Source organism: Saccopteryx leptura, chromosome X (genome assembly GCF_036850995.1).
Source record: "Saccopteryx leptura isolate mSacLep1 chromosome X, mSacLep1_pri_phased_curated, whole genome shotgun sequence".
Lineage (NCBI taxonomy): Eukaryota > Metazoa > Chordata > Mammalia > Chiroptera > Emballonuridae > Saccopteryx > Saccopteryx leptura.
The window spans coordinates 100,612,874-100,637,678 of NC_089516.1; the positions used below are offsets into that span (position 1 = coordinate 100,612,874).

General features: G+C 39.3%; 1 protein-coding gene across 1 annotated transcript in view; it reads right to left on the bottom strand.

Moving 5' to 3' along the window:
* Window positions 1-9,668: 9,668 nt before the first annotated feature.
* The window catches only part of AMMECR1 (AMMECR nuclear protein 1), a 112,944-nt gene continuing 97,807 nt past the window's right edge, over window positions 9,669-24,805 (bottom strand). Inside the window, exons 4-6 of the mRNA XM_066356759.1 lie at window positions 13,837-13,927; window positions 12,336-12,432; window positions 9,669-9,988 (exon numbers count right to left, since the gene is read on the bottom strand). Of these exons, the coding sequence (XP_066212856.1) occupies window positions 9,874-9,988; window positions 12,336-12,432; window positions 13,837-13,927 (303 nt within the window). The 3' untranslated portion in view covers window positions 9,669-9,873. The remainder of the gene's footprint in view (window positions 9,989-12,335; window positions 12,433-13,836; window positions 13,928-24,805) is intronic.

Below are 24,805 nucleotides of genomic sequence, written 5' to 3' on the forward strand. Positions count from 1 at the left end.
ACACATATCCACACAGACACTTAAACACAAATCCTTATAGCAGCATTATTCATAAGAGCCAAAATGATTGAAATAGCCCAATGTCCACCAATGGATGAATGAATAAACAAATCCCGGTATGTACATATGATGAAATATTATTCAGTCATAAAAAGGGCACAAAGTACTGAAATATGCTACAACTTGGTTGAACCTTGAAAACATCATGCTAAGTAAAAGAAGCCAGTGACAAAAAATCACGCATTATGTATCTCCAGTTGTATAATATATGCAGATGGAGCACATTCAGAGAGACAGAACGATTTGAGGTTACAGGGGATGGGCAGGGGAGGCGTGGGGAGCGGCCTGTTAATGGGATGGAGTGCTTTTCTGGAGTGATGAAAAAGTTTTAAAACTAGAGAAAGCCAGTGCTTGCACAACATTTTGAATACACTTAATACCACTGAATTGTATGCTTTAAAGGTTAATTGTATGTTATGTGAATTGTACCTCAATAAAAGAAAATGTCAAAAGGAGGTGGAAAGAAAGGAGTTTCTTTTTAACTGTCAAGTGCTCTGTGCACCCTGCTTGCAGGACTCACTGTGTAACCTTCTCTAGCCCAAAAGGTGTTATCTGCTCTTTCCCAGCCTAGGGCTGACTATTTGTAATTTCTGTTTGATTTCTTTAAGGCCATAGATTCTTCTGGAATGGAACAAACTCAAATGGGGCTTTTCTTTTAAAGTTGTTTTTTTGTTGTTGTTTTTGTGTCTGTTTTTTTTTTTATATAGAGACAGAGAGAGAGTCAGAGAGAGGGATAGATAGGGACAGACAGGAAGGGAGAGAGATGAGAAGCATCAATCATCAGTTTTTTGTTGTGACACCTTAGTTGTTCATTGATTGCTTTCTCACTTGTGCCTTAACTGTGGGCCTTCAGCAGACCAAGTAACCCCTTGCTGGAGCCAGCGACCTTGAGTCCAAGCTGGTGAGCGTTGCTCAAACCAGATGAGCCCTTGCTCAAGCTGGCGACCTCGGGGTCTTGAACCTGAGTCCTCCACATCCCAGTCTGACGCTCTATCCACTGCGCCACTGCCTGGTCAGGCCCAAATGGGGTAGTAAGGGGCTGTTAGGCCCATCTACCCCACAGGAACAATCCCATTCTGCTTGAACAACCAGATTAACACCTTGTCCCCCTTTTAAATTCCATCATTCACGAGTACAATGAACACCATATGCTAAGAAAGATAAACAAGAAACAAGTCACCAAGGGGCATGGTTTCTTATACAGAGGTCCATGGCCACCCACCACTGTCCCTGACCACAATTCTGGGAAAGGGGCCACTGCCCAAGCTTATGCCAGCTGGGTGGCAAAGTCTCCCTGCAGAGTTCCTGGAATTCATCTGAGTGTTTGAAAAAGAGAGTTTAGGGAAATGTTTGTGTTTGTCACTCACACTAGTACTGCCCTTCAAAAAAAATTGGGGTTTCCTACTTTTTCCAGTCCAAGATACCCTTTCTGCTCTGCCAGGCCTGTGTGGGAGTGGGGAATGCAATTGCCTGATCCAGCTGCGGCCAACTGTGTCTCCTTACACACAAACCCATTTACACACATTAACATATGCAGTAAGCTTGGACCAATCCGGAATACCACTTAGATGGAAATGCTAGTTTGATGAAAAGGGACTATAGCAACTCCCAGTTTCAAATTGGCCTGGCATTCAGGCAATAGCTACAACTCTCAGCAGCTTCCTGTCAGTTAAAATGTAATTTAAACATTCTATTGTGTGCCCGTTGTGTTTCCTGTTTTACAATGCCAAATTTAATACTGCCTTCCTGCCCTTTCTTAGGTAGCAGGTGGTTCAGAAAATTACTCTGATATCCTCTCTGGGTGGTCTTCTCCTACTATCCTCTTTCCCCTCCTACCCCATGAAAGGATTTTCCCCATATGGGGTAATTTTTCAACCAGTAGGCATGCTATCAACTTTCTTCTCCTCAGACCTCATCTTAGAGCAAAGGGCCCAGTGTCTACCTGTGCTGTTCTCTCTCTTGGTTCTGGAAGCGCCTGATGACCCTTAGAGGGCAGCTTCGTAGTCAGAAACAAGTCTTTCAGCCACCAGATGCCATCCTGCATGTACATAAATCTGTTACTTATATCATCCCATAATTTTTCTCACAACCACCCTGCACGTTCCCATTAGGTAAGGAACAAGATAGCACTTTGTGGGAACAGAAACAATCTCATCCACTCACCAATTCGTGGCTCATGTGGGTTGATTTTGGGGGCTGACATGTTGGAGAACCAAATAAATGTCATTTCCCAGCAGGGGAAGCCACAACTCTGCTCTAATGCCACTCTGAAGTGGAAGCCATATAGGGAAACCCTGTAGAGCCAGTTCGATATTTCCTGAGCCCTGGTGTGAATGAGTGACTTTCTCCAACTTGACCAAACTTGCATGCCCCTCACAGTGCTTAGCTCAGAGGAGACTGTTCATCTGTGTTACAAAATTATGTTATATTCATTCTGAAACCAAGCACGGTACCGTGCCGCTGGGGGTGGTGGTGCAGGCACTCAGTAAATGATGGATCACGTTGAGTCTGACATTTGGGAGAAAAAGGCCAAAATGGAAAAGGAGATGAAATGATGGTTTGACAAAGGCTCTCAAAATAACTGGGCATATTGGGGCTCTTGTAGTGGTTTTTAGATTGTCCTGTGGGACTTGACATTCTGTTGGAACCGATCCAAGTTTCCATAACTATTTGATTCAAAAACCACGTGTGATTTAAATGTGTAATATTTACAAACTGTAATAAAAGCCGAAAAGAGACCTAACCAAACACCTCATGTGTTACATTCAGAATGACAATCAAAGACCAGATTAGCAGGAGCCATCAGGTTGAGTCACTTCTGTTCAAACCTCAGGAGGGATGTTTTTCTTCTCTGAACATCCTGTAGGCCTTCTCGGGTCTCTTTCAGGAGGTCGTGAGTGCACCAGAATTTTACAATTTAGGCCGATGCATACGTACCCACTCTCGTAAAACTATACAACTAAGATATCATCTTCTCTCTGAGCAAATCACGATATTTTTGCTGTACAGTCAAAACAGAATACAGAAATAAATGGAGACTATAACAGCAATTGTCTTCTTATAGTCATCAAAATAGCCTTGTCATTCTCCTGAACTTTATACGTTATTGTTATACGTTCGCACTTTATAACAATGAGATGCTGCTTATAATCTCCTATTTTTAACATACTGAGGGGCCAGCTAAGATTTTGATTAAAAAGCAAAGAGGTCCTTCCACCATGGAGAGAAACTAGGAGCCAAACAAATGGTCAGTCCTTTGTGAGTTGCCTGTGTCCTTTTAAAACTGGAGCATGAGTTCAAGGACACCAGGGCAGGCAGTGAGTGCAGAAGGGAGTAGTGAGCCACTGCCCAGCCCCCAGCACGTGCTCCAGCTTCAGCGCATCTGACAGCTACCCTCTAGTGAAGTAATGTGATCATCCGTCCTGATGGAAATCAGCAAGTGCAGGTCAGCATTTGTTTATATAAATGCATGCCCTCCACTAGCCCTCTGGATCAGTCCATTTAAACAATTTGCAATGCATAGTCAATACGCTCTGAACCACATATTAAGTTATTTTATTTTTTAAGATTTTACTTATTGATTTAGAGAGAGAGAGAGAGAGAGAGAGAGAGAGAGAGGTGGAGGAGTGGGAAGCATCTACTCATAGTAGTTGCTTCGTGTATGTGCCCTGACCGGGCAAGCCCGGGTTTCAAACCGGCAACCTCAGTGTTCCAGGTTGAAGCCTTATCCAGTATACTACCACAGGCCAGGCAGTCATTCTAAACACAGTTGATTGTAATCAAGTTCTTGGGATAAGATTGGCTGGCTTCAGAACAGTATTTATGACCTAAAGCAGTTACCTCTGATTCTGGAAAGATTTCTTTTAATAGGCTTGGGGTTTAGAACAGGGGACTCTATGATGGGATCACAAAAGGCTTTTTAATGGACTGGCCAAAACAACATGCCCAAAGCCTGCATCACTTGTGTCCTCCCACTGAACTATTGCTCCTGCAGGTGGAAAGCCTGGGCAAACAGATGGGAAGCCCTCCGAGCTTAGCCCAATCCCGTTTTCTCAGCTCATGCCGTCAGAGCTGCACAGAGTGGGAGAAGCTGTTCTCTGAGTGGGCAGTTCACTGACTCTCCTGGCTGGTAGCTCTAAATCCAGGTGCGATTTCATCAGAGCACTTTCCCTAGCTCACACTGATAGGGCCCCTTGGATATGATAGTACTTTCCATCAACAGGGAACAACTTCTCGTCCCACACAGTCACACTTGCCCTCCACAACAGTGAGCTATTTAACAGGTACCCAGCGGGGCATGACATCTAGAGAGGAAAGGCTGAACTCTGGAAGGAATTTAGGTAGATACGGTGTGATTACTGAAGTTGAAATCTGTCCAGACCATTGAGTTAACCACTGATGCTATAAAAATGAATGCTGTGGGCTCATTAAATAACTTCGTTCTACCTGAAGCTATTAATTATTGCTCAAATCAGTTTTTAAAGTCCTATGTACCATTAAACATGAATGATGAAACTGGATAAACCCTGAGCAGATGGCTGCGTTAATGGAGCACTATTCAAACCACAGTCGTCCTGTAGGATCTGAGAGGGCTGCTTTTAGTCATGGTGATTGACATATAAGCATGTGTCATCAAATTTGCTCATGTCATCAAATTCAAATGGGAAATGGGGCTTTGGGGCAATGTAACAGAAAATTGCCCTGATATGTTTACTTGCAGTTAATCCTGAAATATGCATGATGAAACTGAGACAGCAAATGACTTAGAAAAAGCCAAAGTATTTCAACAATGTCCATGGTAGCTTTTCTATAGAGAAAGAGATAAGGCAACAGCTGATAGAGGAGCAGCACAGCAAGATTCCTTTCTTGCTGCAGACTCCTCTTTGGCCCTTGAAAGTCCAGGAACACCAGTTGCTCTGCCATATACTCAGATGTTTTCCCCCAGATCAAGGTGGGGGGATAGAGTTCATCTCGTCCCACTCTGGAACTGAAAAAGGAACAGGTAATAAGTTTAAGCGCATGGTATGCCTAGTGCACCAGCTCTATGCGTGGTGTGCGTAAGAACATGCACCAGCTCCGATTGGTCATATCTTGGGCATTTTCAGGTTCTGTCCTGTACTGAGAAAATGGCAGAAGGAAGGCTTCCCACCTCATCAGATAGTTTCACTGGATGGCAGTGCTACTGCCCTAAACCAGCTTCCAGAGGGGAAACATCCAATAAGACACTGATTTGGAAGAAATCTGGAATGGGCTTAAGCATAGCTAAGCGGCCCCAGAAATTCAAATCTGATGTTTGTCTCAGATCCGTGAGCAGGGCAGACTCCAATAAAGGCTAGAGAATCTCACCAAGCCAGGGTTCAGGGCTAGGAAAGGCGATGACACAGGCCAATCATACGGTAGGGAGCAGCGGCAGGCAGGTGAGGTTTTCCAAGTGCGCGTTAGGAAAGAAACCAGTGCCAGTTCCAAAGTGTGTTCTTCATTCTTCAACTGTAGTCCACAAGACTAACATCCCATGTTGAGCCAGGTCAAAGAAAGAAACAACAAATGGTAACTCAGTTTTAACATTTTATTGGGTAAATGATTTTAAAGGTAATAACAATAGTGTCAAAACTACTACAATATCTTTCCACAGCCATACCTTACAGACCCACATAAACCTTCTCATTTTTCTTTTTGCTATTTTTTAAAGCCATACATCTCATATAAAATGCCCAATTCCAATAGTTTCTTCAAACTATTAAGCAATTAAATGTAGAAGGAAGGAGGATCTAGTTATATTTGAAGGGGTTTAGGTAATCTGTGATGTCTTACTGTAATCAAAAAACAGGTTCCTAAGAAAGAAGGAAAAGCAAAGCTACTCCAGGTAGCTTTTGCTCACTACAAGACTCACCATGGCATCACCAAAAATTCATTATGCTGGTGACCTATTCAAAGTGATTTGGGGGAACATATAAAACACTAAAATAACTTAGAAACTAGATCCAAATATTTCAAAAGTAATCAACTTTGATGTACAAAAACAGTCCGAGGTGGTTACAAAAGTGTTTTCTCAGTGCGACTATGTACCAGCGCATCTACTGGGTCCAGAGCAAAATAAAAGGCTTATTTTCTTCTGAAACAGTAATAAAAAACAAGGAAAACATAGCTTTGTATATAAAGGATCGATGCTGGTCTTAAGAAGAATGTAGTCAGAAACCCTTAAATCCAGAGGCACACAACAGGGTTCCACTTGTAAAAAATAAAAGGAAAGTCACCAGTTCATTTAAATGGAGGGGGTGCTCACACCCCCAAATAAACTTAATTCAATTTAACGTCACTAGCAAAAATCACTTAGAAACTGTACAAAAATAAAAAAGTGAACACATTTCATCCTGCAAGGTTTCTGTAAGGACTGGAAGGCAGGCTTTGGAGCAGCATCGGGGCATGGCTGGGGCTTCTTTGGTTTGATCTAACACACGTAAGAGTCGGAACCTATTCCAGATGACAGTTTCAAATTTCCTGCACACTCGAAGACACGAACAGAGGCCAGTATACAAACTTCCGGTGTGCTGGGCATTGGGACTGTACGCATGGGACTGGAAATCTTACAACTGCTTTAAGTGGGTAGAGGGGAAAAGAGCAAGCCTTGCACTTCCTCCATCAGCTAGACCGACCTCTCCCGGGAGGGCGCCTGGGAAGGGTAGTAGCAGTAGCAATTCCCGTGCAGTCAGAAGGCCACTTAATGACGAGGGAGGGGGGGCAATTGTTCTTTTAGAATCTGGTACCTGGCTGACCTTCTTTAAGAACAAGAAAACCCTTCCAGAAACGGAAGCCTTTTGCTACATACCAAAGTAAAATGCGTACTATTTTCCAAGAGGAAAAAAAAAATACCCAGTTGTATTTGAAAATGGAAAACATAAATGGAAGTAATTAACATTTAAAAGGGGGGTTATGTAAACTTTGTGCTACTCAAATGAAGTTCAAGTATTACTTCTGAGCTGTTTAAAAATCACTGAACTTATACAATATACTGGTGGTGAGTGCAATTCACATTTGTGTTTCTGAACAAATAAACCACAACTGGCTAGAACACAACCTGTGCAATTAGAATCTTTGTCGGAGTTAAAAACACATGCTACATATTTCAACATGTTCAAAGTTAATTCAAACCACATATTTAACATCTTGTAATATACGACAAAGGTGAAGGGTTTAGCATTTGTTTGAAGCACACGCCGTTACAGTTCATAGAACACCCTTTATACTACAAAGTCTTTTAGTCAAAAGCTACTTAGAGACAAAAATGCACTGTGCATTAATTTGAATACAAAAGGAGACAAAACTATCCTTTTCCCCCAAGCCATGGTGGGAAATAGCGCTGACCTCGTCCTCTGAAGCCTGCAGGATGGTTATTTCTTCAGTATAACATTATTACACTGGTAAGAAAATCTGTATAACATCTGCATATATCAAGAAAATTTAAAAATCTGATATGATTTTAGAGTCCGCATGACCAGTCACGTGACCTGCTCAAGACTGATTAGCACCGTTAAATACATAAACACACACATATGTATGTATGTATAAGTATATGTATACACACATATGTATGTAATAGATCTTTTCTTTAGAAAAAACTTCTAACCATGAGCTCAACCAGGACGAGGAGCCTGTTGAACTGATGAGATGATGGACAAGATGGATCAAGATTGGTCTATTTTGTCTCTCCTCTGTTTTATTTACTTTTTTTGCAGCAGACAACATCATTCAGCTTGTGCTGTTTCCCTATAAGGGCAAGAAAAAGTTTCCATCAGGTAGCCGCTTATTTTGATACTGAAAGACTAATCTGCTCCAAAATGCTCCCAAGTAGAAATGAAAGGATTCAAGATCCCTTTCTGAAGCCCACCAGCTCGCACTGTCTGACCAATCTCTCGGCTCAGTGGGCTGGCTACCAAGACTGCATTCAGGCCAACGACTGGCTTCTCAGTTAAGGCATCACAACTGAAAATGGTTGTTTTGACAATGGATGCTGTGGATGAAGGAATACCAACACATTTCTAAGAACTCTCATCAAAAACTAAAGCAGTTTGCTTGGCCACAACGTTAAGCAGAAGAAGTTTAGCCAATTATCTCACAAACTAGAAAAGAGTTTTTGAATTCCGAACTAGCAGTCTGTTACTTGTCACAGCAACTATGTGTATAAGCTATGCCATCTGATATTCAGTGACATCTCATACTTTTAAACTATATATTCTGCACCAGACTTATATTCATCACTTGATATATTGGTTTCCTGTTTGAAAAAAATATTTATATATGTGTGTGTATACACACACACACTATCATAAAATGAAGGTACTCTTTCTCCAAAATCCTCTGTCATTTTTCCCGGGGATATACATACGGACCTCCTACCGACATTAGGAAGTTCTCTCTGCATGCACCATGGGAACACCAGCCCTGCAAAGGATCTCAGCTCTAACAACTACACCACAGCTAAATGCCATCTCCATCGTCACAGGTGTAACATAACATCAACATAGTAAATGTGTTTCAATCAAAAGTATGTAGTGCAGAAAGAGATTCAAGCTATTTTATAGTATTTCTACAACTCCAGTATTGTCCCCATTACAAACATTGGAAATCATGGCATATATGAACTTTTGTTTCACCAGATTATCTTTACCATTTCTTTAAATGGTAGCTAATTGTATCTGGCCAATTATGGTTTTTATTGAAACCTAAAGCTAACAAATTTAAATTCATACATAATAGACATGTCTCTTTTTGGTTATTTGCTCAAAATAATTTTTCAGCTTAAAAAAATACTTGAGTAAGGAATTTGTCTAATCTGTTGTTTCACAATATAGAAACAATAAAATTTTACAAGAATATTTCTCTAAATTGCCTTTTTTTTCTAACCCCTCTTAATTTCACTTAATTATATTCTTCTCAAAGGCACTAAATTCTGTTTCTGCTCTCTTCCTGATATTTGCTGCTTTTCAAAATGATTCCCATAGCATACTTGAAAGGTAGTTTGTACTTTCTTAAAACAGTGTTTTCGTTTGCAAGTTGGTTCTGTAAAGTGATGAGGCAGTCTCTCCTATGATTAACAGCACAATTGGCAGAAAGAATTTCTTATTCTCTGTGACAAGCCCTATCATGGACCTTCAAATGTTCTATGCTAGAACTAAAGTTCATATATTTTAACCATGGTAAAAACATAGAGAGTTAAGAAATGAAGACCCACATACTAAGCTCTCATAGCAAAATTAATTTTAGACAAATTCAAGAATAACACACAAATACCTGAATTTCATATGCATTACTCCCAAACTCAGCTATAAAAAATTATCTACTTACTGAGGGAGACTAAAGAAAAAGCTAACTAAAATCCTTAAAAACCACACAATTTCTTCCATCCACAGTAAAAAAAAAAAAAAAAGGAATAAAGGAGGAAAAAAAAGAAGAAATGAAAGAAAGAAGACAGGAAAGGAAGGCTAGATGAACAGAAAGGTAGAAATCTGATTGACACAGCAAAGCAAAATTCTATATAATATTGTAAGGAAAGAAACTCCCCAAGTGATATATGCTGCCAAAAAAAAAAAAAAAAAATCAATGATCTAAAATAATAAAACAGGATCTTCTCAACAAATGCCATTTTCCTACCCGTTACCATGATGATCTTATTTGACTATGTCGAAGTTACACCATGGCAACGGAAACTATCATCATAAAATGGTACAATAGAAGAGATAGCTAGACCAAGAAGGGGGAGGGTCTCCTGGGAAGAGGTCTGCAGAGAGGCCCAATGACTGGTTGTGCGGCTCAGTGTCAGGAATAATGGTTGTATGGCGGAAGTGGATGCCCAATGCCATTTTGGAAATGGTGATGCTGGCGATGAGCAAGGTATTCGGCATAGCTCAGGGTCATCTTTTCACTACGGTACCTGAAAGAAAATTCAAGGAAGAGATAAAGTTAGCATCAAGAAATAGGTGACATGACAGTGTCAGAACTAGAAGGGGCCTTGGAGATAAATGTAGAGGCCAGGGAACAAAGGCCCAGAGAGGAGCAGTGACTTGCTTAGGGTCACACACCTAATAAGTAGCAAAGCTGAGATCAGAACCCAGAAACCCAGAGTCTGAGTCTAGTGCTCTTTCCACTCTACTACTCCTTGTTTAAATTGTTCTAGAAATCTTATGGCACCCTGATCCCCAGTTCGCTAGCAGGAAGGAACAGAAGAAAGCCGAACTATCACCATCAAGTACACAACTCATTCATTTGACTGCTTTTACTTCTGGGATCTTCCACTGCTCCCTCTTTACCATGCTTTTCTCTCTGTTCACACATCTACTCAGGTCTTGCCATTAAGTGAAAACAGTAACAACCGAAAGCTTTTTTTAATCCTGGGATCCCAAATCTCGTTTTCCCTCATCTTTGGCTTTTTCATTGCCACACTTCTCCAGGGTAATGTGAGTTTCTCATCTCACACTGCTCCTTAGCCCCGTGCACCTTGGCTTCTGCTGTTACCCTCCCACGGACACTGCTCTTCCAGAAGGCCACTCCTCCTGCTTGATATCTCCATTCTGGCACTGGTTGGTCGGTCCTCGCTCTCTGAAATCCTCTTGTGCCATGGGTCTGATAACTGCACACGCCCCTGGTTCTCCCCCTGCCTCTCAGACTGCTCCTTATGACTACTCACCCTACTCCTGTCTTGTAGGATTTTCTACCTTTAGTCCTTTGGACCCTATGCTCTGTCCTTGCTTGATGAGCCCTATCCTTATACCTTCAACTGTGTCCTGTTTACAGACGATCTCAAATCACTGTCTCTGTCCATGAGCTCCACACATGCACCTTCAGTAACCTACTGACATTAATACGCAGCTAACCCAAGAGGCACTTGAAACCCACAATCAGTGCATAGACGTGACTCTCCCACTGGTTCCTCTTTTGCTTAAAGGCATCACCTTGGTCCCTAGAGGAAAGTCTTGCTTTGTTCTTTCCTGCTTCTGAAAGGTGCTTAGGTCCTATCATTTCTTCCACTGCATTTTCTTTTCTGTTCCTTTCTTCCCATCCAGCTGCCCTGGCTCTTGTTAAGGCTCCATTTTTACCCCCTTTCCATTGCTACCAGAGATTCTTAGATAATAGCAATGTCTTCTAACTTACCTGCTTCCAATTCTAATCTTACAGCTCCCCAAATGCATCTGATTAAAACCCGTCAACATCTGCTAATTGCCTGTAGGATCAGGCCTGAAGTTGTTAGCCTGGAACTCAAGACCCTTATGCTCTGACCCAACCTAACTTCTTTGCCAGTTTCCTTTAATGACCACCTTCCTGTAGGTACTGAAGGGCCAGCTTAATTGGACTATTGAACATTCCTCAGAACTCGCTCGGTACAAAACCACCTACATGTGTTGACTCATAAAATTCTCTTTTAGTTAATTCCTTTCCTCCCCCACTCTCCGCCTGTCAAATATTCTACCTATTTTTTTAAGTCCAGCTTCAAATCTACTTCCTTTTTGAAATGTTCTGTTACCCTTAACTCCTCCTGAAATTCCTCTTCTCCTATTATATGAGTTCACATCGTCCAGCACATTCTGCCTTACATTAATAATCATTTTTTTGTATATGCCCTTCTATTAGGCTGTGAACTCAGGGAGAGCAGAGATAGAGGCATTTTCAAATCTATAACACCTCAGAGCTGAGAAGAGTCCATTTTTACACTACAGGCATTCAATGTGCTTTTCGGGAATTAAAATAAATGGAACCACAACTCGTTTTCCTAAAATGTTTGCTATTTTCCTTTTTAAATAAGTACCCTTATTATCCCATGTAGAGGTTTACTTAGCATTCGTGAGTCTAGTTTAATTGTATCTTTCAGCAAGCTTTCATGAAGACTTCTATCACTGCCAAAATTTATGGTTAAATTAAAATTTGTGGACTACTTATCAGAATCCTGGGGTTCTGCTAAGCCATGTCAAAAGCCAGGCAATAGCTAATTGAGGTAACTTTCTTCAATAATGCAGTCTAAAGGCCCAGAGGATTTACTTGTATAAAGCCAGAGTAATCACATGGAGCTAAAGATGCGAAGGACGAGCTTATCTATTATACCGGCTTTACTGCCAAGCATAGTTAGTTCCATTGTATCCACCCTCAGTGGGGACCTGCCATTCACTCCCACTCTGTTTCAGAAAAGAGAAGCGAGTATAGTTAGAGAAACCAAAGAAATCAAAGATTTATAGGCATACACATCAAAATGTACTGGTTATCCTGGCACTAGAAAATGCCTTCTGTACCTGGTCAGTTTTATGGTTTTCCTGAACTCATTAGTAATCGGAGCTTTGTATCCTCCTTTCCTCAGTAAGGAGTCTATGGTCTGAATATGGTCCCATCCTGTGGAGAATAGACCAGATAAAACAGTCAAGCACATGTTAAAAGCACCTTTGGTTAAATACAAAATGACTTTCTAGAAAGGTCACCTATCACTGTCACCAAATGCCATCCACTCCTTTGGTCCTACAAATCACACAGAAGAGCTAGGATTTCATCCTGTACAGAAGCCGGTTAACGAACGCACACCTTAGAGTCTAACTCTGCATGAAGGCTGACAACAATGGCTCCTTTATCTCAACAACATTCGAAGGCAAGGAGTCTGGCAGTAACTGCTAGGTCATGTCTCAGTCACAAACCACAAACACTGTGCTCTCTTCTAACAGTGGCATCTCTAAAAGTGAGGGAAAAGCCTCAACGTCATTGTGCCAATTCAGTAGGATTTAGGGCTCCCACACTAACTCATGGTAATTGCTGTTCCTAAAGGTACCTTTTGTCGTCAATCGAGGGTATTTGGGTGCAATATCTGAGGGCAGTTTTAGTGGTTCCGACATGGACGGTATTCTAAAATCTGAGGCCCTCTCTCTTATGTATGCTTCACGAAGTCAATGGAACTACAGGATAAAGACATTTTTGAAAGGAACTCAAACAAATCTCCAGATAGCTGCCTTAAAGACTAACTCTCTTGTTTGGGGGTTTAATTAGATACTAAATTTTGCTGTTACATATCTCACATAGTTGTGAGATAAAGACAGGAAAACCAAATTACAAATACTTTCAGGTGAGAAAAAATGTTCCATGAAGTAAAGAGGAAATATTTATTTCAACTAACATGAAACTAGAATTTAGTGAAGGCTAGAAAGGACAAATTACTACAGAGTTAAAAGTTATTTTGTTTTAGAGTGGTGGTTCATTAAGGTTTGTGTTTTATCTGCAAAAAATGTTTGTTGATTAGGAAGTGCAGAGCAAAGCTATAAAACACTACTTTGTGTCTTCTCAATGCTCCTAACCTTAGTGGGAAACTTACAATCTTAAGAGTAGCAAAATGAGTAATGACAGCCACCTAAAAATGAAATGTTTGATACTGACAATGAACTGTGTGGTTGACTGTCAAACAAAAGGTTGTTTATACCACACAAGGCTACAGCACAATGCAGTATGGGAAAAGGGCTCTTCAAATTTACAGCAAACTATTGCCTAAAATAACACCCAGCTTTTACAAGTCTTCGCTTCTTGGAAAATATACGTTGGTGTGTTTTTGCTGTCAAACTCTAGTGCCGAGATTCAGCTTCTGTGTAATTCCCCGATTTCATACAGACATTGCAGTGGCAGTGATGGAAGAGTCATTTCTTGTAATTTGACAGTGATCAATGATCAGACATAACTGCAAGGTCAGATATTGCATTTCAATTTGTATATTTGTTTAAATTCTTCACCAGATCTTATGAAATAAAGTACAACAATGACCTTGCTCCTTTGCAACCTCCGGTAGGTAGGTGGCGGTGCGTTTTGATCCTTTTTCATTGATGAATTCTATTCTAATGCCATGTACACCCACCTGAAAGAAATTGGCAGTTTTATTAGTACAGTCTTCTTCACAGAAACAGAAAGAAAAAGTTATAATTTAACTTTCAAGAGAATGCAGTTCTTTGTTTCCCCCTTGTTTTGGAAGAGCATATCAGTTTTCTCTTTCCAAGGTACTGACTTTGGGTTTGAAAGCCATTCTGATAGCCATGGGGACTGAAAACGCTGAGTGTGACTGCCCAACATGCACTGGGCTGGGCTGTTCTTTTTGGGACCAGAACAACCATTCTGGTGCTGTGTGTCAGGTAAGACAGCCGATGGCAAAAATCCCACTCCTACTCCCAAATTGTGGCTCAGGACAATAAGGAACTTGACCAGGGGAACTGACTTGAGAGAAACAACAAACAACTATCCTGTTTTCAGGTACAATCAATACCAATTCAAATTAAGTTCTGAGACTCTTGGGGCTACCGATTCCCTTCTCTCTTTAAGGGACTAGACAGTTATAATCTAAGTACTGACTCGGTGGAAAGCCGTTATGATAGCCATGGAGACTGGCAACACTGACTTGTACGTGCCCAATATGGGCCTGGCACCAGAACAACCACCAGGGGCTTTGTGTAGAATAAAACATATAACCTCAAATTACATGTAGATAAGCAACACAGGTCAGACTGGGAAAAAGAATCCTACAGCACCACTCATTACAGTTCTTTTTATAAAAAAGATATGTATTATGGCTTACAGTGGGCCGGTGGCAAACCCACACTGTCTTTCTGCGTCACTGCCCGTGCACACTACTGCTAAACTTCAGAGCAATTAAAATCCCAAATCACATTTTTGCAGTTTCTTATATACTAACCCAGAGACCACTCTAACTTTTTTTTTCTTTTTTCTTTATTCATTTTTAGAGAGGAGAGAGAGAGGGAGAGAGAGAGACAGAGAGAGACAGAGAGAGAGAAGGGGGGAGGAGCTGGAAGCATCAACTCCCATATGTGCCTTGACCAGGCAAGCCCAGGGTTTCGAACCGGCGACCTCAGCATTTCCAGGTCGATGCGCTTTATCCACTGCACCACCACAGGTCAGGCCACTCTAACTTTTTTTATGTAAAACAAACTTTTGGTGATGCCCTAAGAAAGATAGTCCTCTAAGTCAGAGTGGGCAATTACCGTATTTCTCCATGTATTAGATGTACCTTAATTTGGGAGCCCGAAATTAAAAAAAAAAAAAAAAGAATTACATAAAGTGATTGAACTCAAGTTTTATTCATCATAAAATTCATACAGCTCCTCATCACTGCCAAAACTCCCATCCATTAGCTTGTCCTCATGTGTGTCTGATGACAAATCATTGTCTTCATATATTGCTTCGTCCTCAGTTCCATCTATGGCATTTGAAATACCACACTTCTACAACCACTGTATAAGATGCACCGTTTTTAGATCCCAAACTTTTCAAAAAAAGAAAAAGAAAAAAAAGCTGCATCTTATACATGGGGAAATACAGTACTTGCTGATGTTTTTAAGAGTTCATGTCCTTTTTCCTTTGATTTGCATTCAATCAAAATACTTTGTCCTTTCCCCATATATCTTACATAGAATAGTGTCTGTGAAGCCAAAGATTATAAAACCATCTCTACTGATCTCCCCAGGTCTTCATCTACCCATCCGTTAGTCTGTCAGATCTTCTGAGCAGTTTATGTTTTTTATTCAAGCCTATCTCTATGGCTATTTCTTCTATCTATTTAATATCAGTACGTTTGTAAACATTGATAATAAAAATGAAATTTCAAAAGTTTTAACAGTCCTATTCTATTCTCGCAAATCTACGGTTGCTTTAGATCCATGGTTCCCAAGCGGAGTGTATGCTGGTCCCCAGTACTGGAGGGGACCTATAGGGCTAGGACAGCCTTTTCACTCAGGAAAGGGGCTTCTGTTCAGAGCAGATGCCTGAAATCACAGCCCTTTACTCTTTCCCTCTGCGTTGACGTGAAGGTCTTAGAGGAAAGGGGGTCCATAAAAATATCTTTTGCTTCTTTTGTCCTTAGGCTGAAAATTTCTAATTTTCCAAGGAATAAAAAGTCCTCTAGAAAATCCATTTCATTTTTTCCCCAGGTCTTCATCTACCCATCCATTAGAGTCTGTCAGATTTTCTGAGCAGTTTATGTTTTTTATTCAAGCCTATCTCTATGGCTATTTCTCCTATCTATTTAATATCAGTATTTTTATGAATCTCCTTTTGCTGAAAATACAATCAGGGCAGCCGTTTAAAAACGAACACAATCAGGCCTCCCATGCCTTCTGGGAAATGACTGTGGACAGCTAAGAAGAAATATAAGTGCTTAGCTATCAGACATTTCCAGGATAAAGGACATCTACTGATCTTCCAGTGTCTGACAGAGTCCTGAGATAGTAACAGATTTGTACCGGTTTCTGGATGCTGACTTGCTGGTCGGTGACTTTGAGATTTTTCCTTTAACAGTATCACAGCCTTCATAACTTGTTTATTTAAAAAAAAAACAAACAAACAAAAAAAACACAACTATACAGCATAAATAATTAATGCTCCCATCATTTACTGAAGTGAATTCTCCATCTCCAACTAAATTTATAAAAATCTGTCACGTTAAAATTTAAAAAATGCCTGACTGGTGGTGATGCTGAGTTCTCAGGTTCGAAGCCCAAAGATCGCCGGCTTGAGTGCGGGATCATCAACATAATACCAAGGTTGCTGGCTTGAGCAAGGGGTCGCTAGCTCAGCTGGAGCTCCCCCCCCCCCGCGAAGGCACATATGAGAAAGCAATCAATGAGCAACTAATGTGCTGCAACTATGAATTGATGCTTCTCATCTCCCTTCCTCTCTCTCTCTCAAAAAAAAAAAAAATTGAAAAGTACTTTAGGTGCTTATTAAGGTTTCTAATAAAAATTGTGAGAGGAAGAATGTTGCCCTATCTGTGGGATAAGAATGGTAGACTAAGCCAGTTGTGTTTAACTGGTATAGACTGGAAACGGGCGGCAGTGGCTGCAGACTCTATCAGGATTTCAAGTTTCCTGTTGCAGTGAGTATAGTTTGAAAAAAGGAAACTTGGACCAGTGTCTGTCACTCCATTAAATTTAATTTCTAAATTAAAAAAAAATAGTTAAAAGTTAAAGGTGCAAAAAAAAAAAAAAAAAACACATAAGAAAACTTCCCAGTGATTCTTATCCTACACTAACTAGATAGCTTCTAATAGTCAAGTTCTGACAAACTATGGCTGCGTATTGAGAAAGAAAAAGTAATTTAGGCAAATTGAAGGTAATTTAGAAACATACATCATTTCTTATAGAAGTACATTCTGTGTCCTTCCACAAAAATTTCAGATATTTTAAAGCCGAGTAATCTAACAAAAGAGTTTGAAGACGACTTGTATGGTATGGAAATAATATTTTGATAAGACCACACTGGAAAAACATGTTGACCAAAATAAAACTGATTTACTTTTGTATTTTATGAACACTCCAACAATAAATGTGAGATGTAAAAAATATCAAAGTTTGCCCACTTTAATTTAATACCACATTTACAATTTTAAATTCTTTTCTATGTTCCTTCCTATGATTCTGAACAATTGCAAGCTCCTGTAAATTGAAATGTAAGTATGGTGATTTTAAAGTGAATCTTTGAGAGAAATAACTTATTTCATAGGTAAGAAATATACGCTGCAAAGATATAAAGCCCAAACCAGAATGACTCATTTTTTTTTTCAACTAGTGGAATCAGGACAATGGTAATAATGCTCTAAACAGAATCAAAGCATAATAGCTTTTTGTCACCTGTTGAGCAACAGCATTCTCCTTACTCCTAGAGCCACAGACGCCAACAAATATCACACTGCGCCATCTAAATAGGAGAGTGGACGATGGCCTGCTGTGGAGAATGATCGAATCTGGCCACCCTGTGGAAATCACTGGCTTTGTAAATTAAATCATCTCCACTGAAACGAGTACCAAAACTAATTCTGGTTTTATTTTGTTGTTGTTTTTTTGTTGTTGTTTTTGTTTTTGTTTTTTGAGAGAGAGGCAGGGTGAGAGAAAGGCAGGAACACTGAGCTGTTCCTGTATGTGCCCTGACCGGGGAACGGAACAGGCAACCTCCATGCTCCGGGACAATGCTCCAACCAACCAAGCTATCCGGCTAGAGCTTAATTTTTATTGATTTTTAAAGAGACAGAGAGAGAAGGGAGAGAGAAGGGAGGGGGAAGGGAAGCATTTGTTGTTCCACTCAGCCGTGCATTCTTTGGTTGCTTCTCGTGTGTGCTCTGACCAAGGATCAAACCTGCAACCTTGTTGTTTCCGGATGACTCTCTTCACAGACTGAGCTAACCGGCCAGGGCTAATTTTGTATTTTTTGAGGGAGGCATCTTTCACAGCTACAACTCCAGAATATGGTCCTTTCACATAGTAACTGAATCTTCCCTTAGACAGACTGCAGGGTCCTTAGGCCAGCAGCATCCCAACAGACAAAGGCTGTCGCTGCAATTGTCAGCTGGATAAGAGATCAGCTAACCGGGGAATTGGGATTCCCTAAATCTACCACAGTAACTCCATTTCTCAGGATGGAAAAGGGGGTAACATATGGGAAAACTACATCACCACATATACCCCTATAATTGCCCATAGGACATCTAGGTGGGCAAAACTGGAGACTAGCAAATGCAGCCTTATGGGAGTCGGCAGGTCATTTTCAAAATTATTAGAACGTCTGAGAAAAAAATGCTTTCAAGGTCCATCAGCTGTGATAATATCCTTTTAATCAAGACTGTACTTTTGCTAAGCAACACTATAAATCAACTAGAATGGTAGTAAATGAAATGCAGGACTTAAAGATAAGAGGATATGGAATTAAACAGAGCTGTATCCGTGTGTGCCAGAGGAACATCGAGACCAGTTCAATAGATTCGTATTTCATGCTAACAGAAAAGCCATATTTATTCCAAACCATTCCATAGCAAATTATATTTTATTAATGCTATTATACAATCTTTTGTTTTTAACATTGCCTAGAATGATTAAATATCAAGATTAATGTTAGGACCCTAAAATATATCTTGATTATTCAGGGGCTGATTACTCAGTTTAGGGCTTACGTAGCACCAAGTCCACCTGGCCTCAGCCCGACCCCCTTTCCGTCCTGTCCATTTCTCTATTTGTTTACTCCTATATCAGAGAGCGTGTGGGCACACAAAAAAAGAGATAAATGCAAATTCATTAATTTTGCTATGTAATAAAAGGTTAGGTAGATGGAGAGATTATAAATAATGGCTAAAATGAAGCTTCTAGACTGTCTGCAGATTTCATTTATCTTTGTTATCTAGTCCCTTGTTAGAAATGTGGCTTCATTTAAAACTGCTGTCCTAATGCAGTGACTTTCAACACAGCAGCATTAAAAACAAACAAACACACAAAAACAAACAACTGCCCCCCTCCCACACCATTATAATACACGGTCCATATTATGCTCCTCACAGTTGCATACAGTGGTCCCTCATCTATCGCGGGGTTAGGCTACAGAAACCCCTGTGATAGGTGAAAATCTGCAAAGTAGCGACCTTATATTTATTTTATTAATTATATAGATTTTAAGGCTTTATAAATCCTCCCCACACTCTTATAAACCTTTCCTACACTCCTATAAACACTTCTTATGCGTTTTCCACATGTGCAAGTCTTTGTCTACTCATCTGCTGTATGCTACGTATTTTATTTCGATTTAATATTCTTCTAATGTTTTAATTAATATTTTTTATATTTTTACATTGTTTTCCATTTTTTAGGCTAAAAAATGCTTATTTTACCACAAAAATAATTAAAATAATAAATATAGAAAAATACCTATATACTGCAAAATCCCACGATATAGCAAAAAGTCTGTGATACAAAATTAGATATGTACAATTTAAAAATGGACGATACAGTGAGATCATGAAAAGTGAACCACAATAGGGCCGACTTACAAGTTTAACATATCCTAGTCTATAAGGCAAGTGTTAGTCCTATAATCTACTACTGGCACTCCAGAAGGGTCTCACTTTTACTTGGGAACCTAATTCAGCAAGACAACAGTCTGGATATACTGAAACATTAAAGAGTCATGTGTCTAAAAGCATCAATGTGTATAAAATGTGCTTTGGTTAAGTCGAGTGTGTTCCACCCAAACTTTGGACCATTTGTTTACATAATTACCTCCACAGTCCTAACCCTCCGAGCTAAACCTGCCCTGATCACTTCCTTGTCAATAAAACCAATTTACAGCCTCAGGTTCATCACATCTTGGTAAATGTCACAGTTAGTCCCATGCACCCCCATTTTCAGAACCAAGTGTTGGCTTTCCCTATAACAATATGCCCATAGCTCACCCCGCTCATTTTCAGTGAGCTCACCTTGAATAAAATTAAAAAAAATATCTGGGGGTTAAAGAATTGAAAGTTGCTTGACAGGCCGTTGTTGATGATTATCATTTGGCAAAATACGCTTTGCAATTAACAAAACAGTCTCTGGTCATTCACATAAGACTGACCTGCCAGGCTCAATGTTGCTAGTTCCACTGAATTGAATGGAAGGACTCTGGTCATAATGAGAGGAGCTCAGGATGTTGAACATCCCCCCCCCCCCCAACATCTGAAGGCTGGCATCACGGAGGACACACACGCTCTCTCTCAAAACAGCCCAGGGTACGACAGAGAGAAAACAAAAGCAAAAACAAAACAAAAAAACCACTGCACTGAATAGTCCACGGGTCTGATGTTCCTATGTTCTTTGGAGAAAAAAGCCTTATATGGCATTTCTCCTAAAAGCACCCTTTTTCCTCCCAGCCCCACAGTCAGTGCCTTCCGCCCCCAGCTCAGCCTTCTGAAGACAGTGGCTCTTCCTTTTAACATTGAAAGCAAATTCTACATAAAGACGGAAAACATTCCAAACTTAGACATACTTCCAAGTTTATCCTCCTAAATAATTCTGATTTGGGCAAGAAAATTTAAGATTACAGTTTGTTCAGATTCTAATGAATCCCTTTCCCTTGTCCTGATACTAGCAAAAAGGAAAACAAAAACAAGAACAAAAAACCAAGTAAACTACATATTGACCAGATCTGCCCATCAAATCTTCAAAGTTGTGGTTTTATGTCGCCCAAATCCACCTACCAATTTCAGATGTAAGTCTAATGCTTTCAAGGTTCCCATCTGATTAGCAGTGAACACTTAACAATTGTTAACAAAGAACACTTCAGATTCTGGCCAAATAATAAATTCTAAAAACAGTGTTGCTGCAATTATTTTTCTTTTTTACTTAGTAATTTTTACTTTTGTAAACCTTAACAATTGTCAACATAGATTATTTCTGGTTTATAAAAATAGTACATGCATATTACCAAAAACCCTTTTAGAAAAGTATAAAAGAGAAAATAAATGACCTGGAACCCTGGTACCACCTAGAGATGACTCATGTTTTTAGAGACTTAAAAAACAGCCTCCTGAAGGGACAGAGATGCCACGAAGGACGATATATATATACTGTTAAGCTGTTTCTATTCATGATCTGATCAGATCCTCTAGCTGTCCTTACCCTCAAATCTCCTTTAGAAAGTGACATACTTCAAGGAGAAAGAATAATGTAAAAATGAAGTTAAATACTACAAAAAAAAAAAGGGAATCAGAAAGGCTAATTGATTGCAAATTATCACTAGGGCACAATTAACCTTTTAATATATTCTCCTATAAAAACTATTTCATCATTTACCTCAGATGGGATTTTCTCCCCGCTGTTATTTTGTGAAAAACAACACCAAAGTTCTCTTTGACCAAAATACGTATGTGTTGCTTTTCTCTAAAATCCTTGCAAATTAGTTACCTTTAGCTTGGAAATTAGTTCAGTCTCCATGGACCAATTCTTGGCTTTTGCAGAGCTTACCAAAGGACCAATTAGTGCCAATTTTAATTCACGTAGGAGACTTAGGCATCCTGTCTGTCAGGAACACAAGCCTGCCAATTTATTTCACAAATGCCACTGAACAACAATCTGATAACATTTATTTTAACTAATAGCAGATGTGCAGCTTCAAAATACCTGGACTAACTAATGATCACCCCTGTGAACTTTTAAGGAATTAGTTAAGATTTTAAATAACACATGGCTAATGAAGAGGTGCTTTGGAAAGCTATGAAGCCAAACATATTTATATATCATTTGCAGTGAAAGAAACTGTTCTTACATTATGGTTTTGCAGAGAACCAGTGACAGCTCGAGAGTGTAATTAAGGGTAAAAAAAAATTCTCCGTAATGATGAATTAGAATGCGCATTTCTTAAAAATTGAACATCCTGAAGCTTTCCAAGGAAAGTTCAGGCAACACAGGTGACCTTTAAATTAAAAAGCCTGTTTTTAATCAAAAGTTAGAAAAATGCATTCCTACTTTTTTTTTTTTTTTTTTAAAGAGAATGAGGGAGTGAATTTGCAGACAAGGAAACCAACGGTTTAAAATCTAGAGATGTGAATTAGCTTGCCTTCAAAGGCTGGGGGGAAACGTACCTTGGAAAATGTACCTAATATAAAATAATATTGTTTGCCTGATAACATACTAAGAAAAATGTTATACAAGTTAGAACTGTACATTGACTACCTGACTCAATATGGTTTTAATTCAGTCTACAAAAGAAATTTGTTCCTAAAATACTACATATGACTTGAACCTATGTAAATGAGTTAAAGTCATGGGAAAGACAATAAAAAAAAATCCTATAGTGAGTCATTCTGCAAAGCAAAATAATCTATTTGTAAAGTGAATAATTACTCTCTAATATATTTGCTTAATTTAAATTTATACATACAATGTTGCCTTAAAACAGGAGATGATACAGTAATATAATAGAGGCATTTGTGGTTTGGAATAGAGTAATTTTCTTCCTAAGGAAAATTTTTTTGTGAAAAAGAAATCTAGAATGTGCAATTTCAAAAATTGGACTATTTTTTTGTACTTTTGTTTCCTACATTTAAGTTAGCAATGATTTTAGAAGTTAAGGACCTCTTTTGACTTCTAAATGGTTAGTGATGATTCATTCTCTGGAAGTAAAATGAAACAGAAGCCATTTTAGAAAGAGGATTCCCAGTATCACACTCTATCAGCATCCGAAGGCCTTCAGTGTCATCTAGTGTAACTTTCCCGGCTTCCTTGTGAGGAAATGTCCAGAATGGTTACCAAGCTGGTAGTGGCAACCAGAAAGAGAACTTGAGTCTCTTCATTCCCAAAATGCAGGACTCTTCTGTATTAAGTTCTGGACACACACACACACACACACACACACACACACACACACACACACAGAAGCAAATTATACAGGAAAGAACAGTAGACTGTAATGCAACTACTAAGGAAAAGGGCTGGAAGAGTCTGTGGATTTGGGGGAAGCAGGAAAACATCCTCCCACCCAACACACTGGGAGAAAGCAGGAAGCAACTGGAGGAGGCCTAAGAATGAACAACACAACTCATTTTCCTAAGAGTCTAAACAGCTAATGAGAATTTTTATGTATTAAGTCACCTTCTAGAGGTTACTTTACTTTGTTCAGCTTGCTTCCGCACTAGGCTTCTGATACACTGAGTTGTTGAGTCACAGCAAATTATTTCTAGGTAGCCAGGAAGCTTGAAGCATTCCTTTCCCAATGTTCCACAGCGCTTGAAAAACATTTAGAGTACAGCATCAGGACAAAGACTAATTATTATAAGGATAGTGACATCTTTTATGAAAATCTCAAGGTCCCTAGAAAAAGACTAAAAAGCATTTTCCTAGATAATATGAAGATATACACCTATATATATATATATATATAGATCTATTTATCTATCTATAATCTATATAGAGAAATACAGATCTATATATGATATATAGGCTTCATATATTTATATCTACAGCTCTCTATATATACATATATGTGTGTGTGTATTTATTTTTTTAGGAATCTTATGTTAGAAGAGAAGCAAAATATGGTGTATATCATAGTTGGGGAAAATAAGAAAGGGGGTGGTCAGAACATACACAACTAACTATAAGTCTTTTCATTTGATGACTTAGTCATGTTAACCATCTGTGTATGAATGGGAACTGAGTTTTTAGTGGTACATTAAGAGGAGCTAGAAAAATATAAATGTTTAAGGGAAGAGGGAGAATGCAAAGAAGAACATGAATTTATAAAATATATTAGAGATAATGATGGTAGCCAACTTATTAATCTCATCTGTTTACTCTCATAAAGGTTGTTTCAAAAGCCTGCTATTATTCACTGCAACCAAATACATCAGAAATGGAGCTAGGATCACTCAAGAGATGTGTTTTGAAGTTGCTTTTAAAGTGAAGTGCAGCTGAGTACCAGGAGTCCAACAAGGTCACGGACAATGACAGATGCTTTGGTCCTTAGGGACAGAATGAGACTAGGGGTTTGGGGATTAGCTCTAAAGTTCAAGGACAGATTTCTGACACTACATGCTGGCCAACCGCACCCAGCACGGGTTGATTCCTTTTAATATTGGGTGTTAGAAAAGGAACAGTCTGTCTTAGGATCACAATATTTTGCCCAAGCGACAGCAGTAGATACAGGTGAGATATCAGAGATCCAGGGAGCTAGATATATCAAAAAGTGCCCTATGGCTTATGAAAATGTTATTAATCTATTGAAATATGATCTATTGGTCTACTTTAGAATATGGAAACTATTTCTTCCTTATACCTTCAAAATGATCACGTCTCTAAACACTGAAATCAAAGATGTCTATGTACAGTTTAGAAAATATTTTGTCTTCTTTCAGCAAATTGCTACAGGAGCACCCACAACATCATTGCAGGATACTTGCTATACAAGTTCTTCTACAAACAAGATGTTTACTCAC